The sequence below is a fragment of the Drosophila serrata genome, unplaced genomic scaffold (genome assembly GCF_035046125.1).
Source record: "Drosophila serrata isolate PLE 108 unplaced genomic scaffold, ASM3504612v1 contig_334, whole genome shotgun sequence".
NCBI lineage: Eukaryota > Metazoa > Arthropoda > Insecta > Diptera > Drosophilidae > Drosophila > Drosophila serrata.
In genome coordinates this window covers 1,282,997-1,289,396 of record NW_028257232.1, presented here as the reverse complement: position 1 = coordinate 1,289,396, position 6,400 = coordinate 1,282,997, and the positions used below count along the sequence as shown (strand labels likewise).

At 45.7% G+C, this 6,400-nt stretch overlaps 2 protein-coding genes and 1 long non-coding RNA gene across 4 annotated transcripts; 2 read left to right on the top strand and 1 right to left on the bottom strand.

Moving 5' to 3' along the window:
* Positions 1-70: 70 nt before the first annotated feature.
* LOC110178501 (transcription factor grauzone) lies at positions 71-2,370 on the top strand. Its single transcript, XM_020945651.2, has 4 exons — positions 71-335; positions 402-1,192; positions 1,288-1,482; positions 1,546-2,370. Exons 1-4 carry the CDS (start codon positions 219-221, stop codon positions 2,222-2,224), a joined length of 1,782 nt encoding a protein of 593 aa, XP_020801310.2. The 5' UTR covers positions 71-218; the 3' UTR covers positions 2,225-2,370.
* Vps51 (vacuolar protein sorting 51) lies at positions 2,281-5,049 on the bottom strand. The gene is made up of 6 exons (XM_020945650.2): positions 4,837-5,049; positions 4,022-4,773; positions 3,326-3,962; positions 2,740-3,270; positions 2,576-2,688; positions 2,281-2,519 (listed from the first exon to the last, which is right to left on the bottom strand). Exons 1-6 carry the CDS (start codon positions 4,918-4,920, stop codon positions 2,411-2,413), a joined length of 2,226 nt encoding a protein of 741 aa, XP_020801309.2. The 5' UTR covers positions 4,921-5,049; the 3' UTR covers positions 2,281-2,410.
* A 60-nt stretch (positions 5,050-5,109) lies between these two features.
* Positions 5,110-6,208, top strand: LOC110178506 (uncharacterized). Of its 2 annotated transcripts, none has more exons than XR_002319342.2 (3): positions 5,110-5,393; positions 5,692-5,917; positions 5,979-6,208. It is a non-coding gene; the product is annotated as an uncharacterized LOC110178506 (long non-coding RNA). The 2 variants fall into 2 exon arrangements; XR_015272810.1 differs by having other exon boundaries at positions 5,115-5,393; positions 5,805-5,917.
* Positions 6,209-6,400: the final 192 nt, after the last annotated feature.

The window sequence follows — 6,400 nt, the reverse complement described above, 5'->3', positions numbered from 1 at the left end:
AATTTTTAAATAAATAAAATAAAGTTTTAATATTCAATAAGCAACCAGTCCTGCCAACTTGTTCACTGTCAGTCTGTGTTTCTCTTTTGGTATTTGCGTCCAACTGTAAAACGGTCACATTAAACCATCGCAAAAAATCAACAAACTATTTTTTTTTGTTTCTGAAACGTTAAATAAAGAGTTTAATATTTTATGTATTAATCAATCGTCTTGCCAGCATGATTTGCCGCTTGTGCCTGAACAGTGTCAACGATGCGGACACGCTGCAGATCTTCGAGGGCCTGGGACTCTCCCTGAATGTGGCGACGGTGCTTTCCAAACATTTTTGGTTTGAGGTTTGCCTGTTTTCTTTTTACTTCTATTAATATTTGTTTTTTAATTAATATTTGTATACATTGCAGCCCAAAAGCGATGATCCCATATCCAAGGTGATCTGTGTGAGGTGCTGGCAGCAGGTGAGCGATTTCCATGAATTCTATGCGGCGGTGGAGAAGGCTCATCGCTTGCTTACGGAACGCTTTTCGCTTAAAACCAGCCAAGAGCAAGCGAAAGTCGAGGTGGAAGAGCAGCAAGAGGAGGAGGAGGAGGAGGAGCTGCTGGAGTTCCACGAGCAGGCGGAGGATGTAGAGCTAGCGGACAGTGATTGCGAAAGCGGTTCCTTCAGTAACGAGCAGTTCCTCAGCGAGGTCATAGCCCAGCACGAGAATTCCAAAGGCTTTAAGCCCTTGGAAGAGGAGCTCGCCATAGAATCAAAAGATTTAGAACCCAAGGAGGCAGAGGAAGAGGCGCCTGTACCAGCCGTTGCCCGAGAAGAACGGCGGGAAACCCGCTCCACAACCAAGAGTAAATCCCTGACGACAGCTGAACAGCCACAGCCGCAGCCTCCGCCCAAAACAACCAAGCCAAGCGCCAAACCTCGAGCTAAGAGAACCAGCGCCTGCAAGACCACCGCAAGCAAGCGCTATGCCAACTACAAGCAATGCATGCTGGACATCGATGCCAAGATCTCGGCCCACATGCGTCTCACCTGCGACGTGTGTCACGAGGGTCAGGAGACCTTCCTGCTCCTGTGCAAGCACATGATGCAGGCCCATCACCGCAAGGGCTATGCCATTTGCTGCAACAAGAAGTTCTACAAGCGATCCTTTCTCACCGATCACATTGATCGCCATGCCGATCCCGAGAAGTTCAAGTGAGTCCGGTAAAGTGGAGGCCAGCCCATCTCACAGAGAAGTGTTAATGCAGAGGATTTTCTACTAATATGATGATTTGTTGTTCCCTTGACAGATGCACGCAGTGCGATAAACGCTTTGCGGACAAGCAGTGCCTACGGAATCACGAGCTCCTCAAGCATCAGCCGGAGGAGGAAAAGACCTTCATGTGCGAGCAGTGCCCCAAGAGATACACGAAGCAATATCTGCTGGATCAGCATCGAGTTATACACAAGGAAAGGAATGTGGTGTGCGATATTTGCGAAAGAAGGTGAGTTTGGGCAAAGGTTCCAAGTAAATAATAGATCTTATGGCTTAACCTTCCTTCAAACAGATTCCCCAACCAATCCCTGCTCTGTACGCATGTCAAAATGGTCCACGGTAACTATGGGACCATGTGCGACATCTGTGCCCAGGTGATACGCGGCAGGGCGGCCTTCCAGCGCCATCAGTTGGAGCACGCGGGGGTGACAGAGCCCAAAGTGCAGTGCGATATCTGTGGATCGTGGCACAAGAATAAGCACAGTCTGAAAAAGCACGTCCGGCGGCACAATGGTACTGCCGCCACCTGTGATCTTTGCGGCAAGGTCTCACCGAATAGGAGTGCCATGTTGAGCCATCAGCGCTATGTCCATCTCACGGATAGGAAGCACGAGTGTAGTGTGTGTCAAAAAGCCTTCAAGAAGGCCATTACCCTGAAGGAGCACATGACAATGCATACGGGCGAGGTGCTCTACAGGTGTCCCCACTGTCCCAAGACCTTTAATTCGAATGCGAACCAGCATACGCATCGCAGGAAGTGCCATCCTAAGGAGTTTGAGGAGGCCCGGAAGGCACGTAGCGAAAAACGAAAGGCCATTGAGGAGGAGGGCGAGGCCACCACCCATATACTAACCATATCAACGGATGGTGATGAGGGATCTCACAGGATTTTGCTAACCAACAGCGATGAGGATCTCAAGGCAGAGACCATCGAGTTCACTTTGTGTCTTAGTCCCCAAGCAGCAGACTGAAAGTCGAATAACAATCGTATTTAAAGCTCTGTGGTGAGAAAGAAACCGATTTTAAATAATTTAAAGTCGTGCACAGAGCCCTTTTATTTATAAGATCCTTAGGCTAGCAGCGATTAACAGAAATAGACGGAGATTTTTAAGTGGAATGTTATGCTCAGTATGTTTGTTCTGAGAAAATCCTAAATACTAACCCCTTTCGCAGATAATTTCCACAGCATTTGGTTCCATTAAGACAGACTCCAGGCAGCGTTGGACCGCTGATCCCAGAATTTCGTCCAGGAGGAAGTTTACCAAGCTGTAAAAGGGTTCGTTTTATGGGTGATCTTTGTAAATTATCTCCAGAAAACTCACTTTTCATCACTCACAAAGCGCCACAGATTCATCTGAAGATAATGGGCATCCACCTGGATCTGCTGCAAGCCATATTTGCTAAAAGTTCGCAGTCTCACGCACTCCAGCAAAGTCTGCAAAAGAAATACCTTAGTTATATTTCAATTGTTTATAACAAACCTCACCTTAAGACCAATTTTGATGATGCCCATTACGATGGAGGACTTTGTGAACTCCACCGATGTAAAGATCTCCACTCGCTCCGAGAACAAACGATGTATGTTGGACACATAGCTGGACTCCAGCTGCGAAGGCGTATAGTTGGACCAGTTGGAACGATACTGCGGCTTGGAGGTGGATGCAAAGTTGCTGAAGTAGGTCTTTCGACTGGAATCGCTGCTGGCTGTGGTGCGGAAACCCGAAGCTGTATTTGCTGTGGCTTCGTACAGACTGGCCACCACAGTTTCTATGCTTCCCAGCTCCTCCACGACACGCTTCATGACGGCACGCACGGATCTGGGCTCGAGGCAGTTGAGCCAATCTCTGGTCTCCACGCTCTTTCTCAGCATTTGGGAGATATTGGTGCCCTGCAGCCGGACATAGGCGTCCAGGAGCGCCTGGGCTGTCTCTCGCATCTCAGCACAGATCTCCGTTTCGTGTGTTAGGGTGGCACTGTTTTCCGAATCGATTTCATAGAGATCATCCACGAGGGCAATCTGTGAATCAGAGTTCCTTAGTAGTATTTTCTCTCAACTATTTTCTGATACTCACCAGTATGTGCACGCCTTGCTGCTCCAACTCCAGACAAGTCTTGGAAAGTACTAGCAACAGGTTGGGGGGACTGGAGCTGGAGGCATCCCCGAAGCCGCACATCACCTTGGCTATGTGTCGGAGAAAACCAATATGCAGATTCTCTCGTATTCCCTCTACGCATAGTGCTCCCTTGTGCTCCGCTTTGATATTAAAAGACCAATCGGTACGCAGGAAAATAAGGAGATCCTGCAGCACGCCCTTGATCTTCTCCACCATGGCCACATATAAATTGCTGATCAAATCGCTCAGGTTTAGTCCCGTGGCTGCATCACTCTTGGCGGAGACCAGGGAAAGACGCACTGCACTCAAGCTATCAGCAAAGTGATCCTTGAGGTTCTTGGCATGGGCATCACACAGCTGATGGGCAGCCCCAATAATGATGGACACAGTGTTGCGTTGTACCTCTAATCCACGACAGATATTCCTCATGGCCTGCAGGCGACGATGAAGGCGATCCAGGGCACGCAGCATCACCTGAGTGTCTCCATAGCCAATGTCTGACTCGACACGATCCTGGACGAGAGTGAGGTACTTGTCAATGTTGGCGTTAAGGAAGATGTTAAGCTCTTGAAGGGCATTCTCCTGGAAATCGTCACTAGGAGGATACGGTCTATAAGTAAAGAATTGGTTGATTCTCAAAAGTCATCTACTCACCGTTCCTGCTCGTAGTGCTTGGCCACGAACATGTCAAAGTAGGAGGTCACCACCAGGGCCAGATCGTTGAGGAACCCATCGATGCCCATGTCCACAAACTCCAGCATGTCCCGCTCTGTCTGATCCTGCAGCATCACAATCTGCTCGTGAAGTCGCTTGCCCGCACAGGTCAGCATCTCGCTGGCCAGATCCGAGGTCTTCTCGTCCAGCTGTAAGAGCAGTTCCCCGATCTCTGTTAGAGATTGTGCAGTGTTTCCTGCCCGCTGGAAATCCTTTCTCAAGCGCTCCTTCAAATCCGCCATGATGGCATCGCAGTCTCGCTGAATGCCATCAAAAGAAGGCTGTCGTCCATATTGGGCAAATACCCTCTGGGCATGGAGGTAATCCTGCACAGCCTGGGCATAGTTCTGCTCCTCAATCAGCGACTTGAGCTTGGCTGGCAGTGTGGAAAGGAACTGGAGGCGCTTCAGCAGCGAGTGCTTCTCGGAGAGGCGACACAGTTGGGAGCGCGTGCCCTGCAGGGTGCCCGTGATCTGCTCACTGAACGTGGTGATGGACTGCATCTTGGTCATCAGGAGATTTACATCCGTTTCCATCTGCTTGAAGTCGTCCTTCATGCGGCGTATGGTGTCCGTGGCGGAGATGAACTTGTTGTAGTTCTCGTAGACCAGAGTCTGCATGTCCGAGTGTAGGGTCTGCGTATCCTTGACCACCGCCGCTTCCGTGTCCATGATTTGTTTCAGGGAACAGTCCTGGCATCATCAAAAACAATCAAAACATATGGAATATGGTATATTATGGAATATTTAGCCCACCTTCAGCAGCCTTTCCAGGTACTTTTCTGCATCGAAACTAGAGCTGTCCATGTCGAAGGGATGTTGGGCATTCGTCTCAGCCATTTTTCAGACCTTACTTCCTTAAAACTAATTTAATAAATTAAAAACAAAATTTGTGAAAAATTTGTTGTCGTTTGCAGTAAAAAAGATTGTTCGGTGTTGACAAACGCGTTACTTTTGGCTAAGCTCAACAGCTGATTTAATGAGTTGCCTATCGAGTTATCGTCATCGATGACACAAGTGCGCGTTTTATTTGAAGTTTGTACTTTTAGTGCAGCATATAAACGTGCATGAAATGCTAAAATATGTTTTTATTACAAAAAAAAGGAACAAATTAATGTGAAGCTTGTGAGATAATTCTAAAACAGCTCTATAAAAATTCTTAAGTGCCTAAAGTTTGACTTAAAATAAATAACATAAAGGAGGTGTTTAAGTGAAATAAAAAATAGTTACAGCTTAAGTTTGAGCCAGAAATAATCAATTTTAAAAATAATTACTTAAAATTATTAGACAGAAATGAATGGAATGTCTGCTGTGTGAGTAATTCGAATAGCATTTCTTTATAAAATACTCCTACTTAAAGAAAACAATTTTATGTAAACAATACTCAGTTTAATATGCGTTACTTTAATCTTGACTAGTTTTATATATTTTTAAGCTATGCTGTTTAAATCATTTTTCTTATTTTCTCTATTTGGTACCGTAATCTTTAATATTTAAGTACAATTTTTATGTACTATTATTTGTATATTTGTTTTTATTTTGTTTCTGAGAGAGAATTTCAAGTCCGACAATTATATAGTATAGCTTTCTTATCTCTTGTGACTGCAATAGCTTATAGGTCAGATAAGAGCTCTGTTTTAAAACGAGATGATAATGGGAAGATCCCTCGGAATATGTTTCTACTGATAAGAATACTCCACTTGTTGCTCAATTCCCCTCTATAGAATTCTGTAAAATCATTTCCAAAGGGTTTGTTGAGGCGTTCACATCATCATGCAAATCTTTCTCCTGCTCCTGGTATTAATCCTAACACTCTGGAACTCTGTTGTCACAGGTGGTGGGTATCTAAAACACACTCTTACCTAGTAAGTGAGTCTAATTAGTTAATCATTTTCCAGATTGCCTGACAGATCCTGTGACAATGCTCTGCATTCTGGACCCAAATCAGGGCAAATAGCCGTGTGTATGTTTATATCCTTTTGTCCCAATAAAGTACGAAAGTGGAGCACGATGTGGGCTTCTAAGTAATTCGGCAGCAGTCTCCTTAGTCTGAGTTACGTGTGGCAAATCGCATTAAACATTCTACGCCCCCGACCCCCCTGCCCGCAAAGGAGGCGCTCCACGCACACTTCAGACATCTTTTTTATTGGGGATTTGATACCCTGGAAATGGGGGAGTGATGATTTTGGTTAAAAGGTGGAATGAGAATTTAATTTTTATACCCTTCCAGGGTATTCTAATTTTAGTTAGAAGCTTAAAACACTGTGAAAGAATCATTTCCGACCCTATAAACCTTGATCAGCATTAACAGCTGAATCTT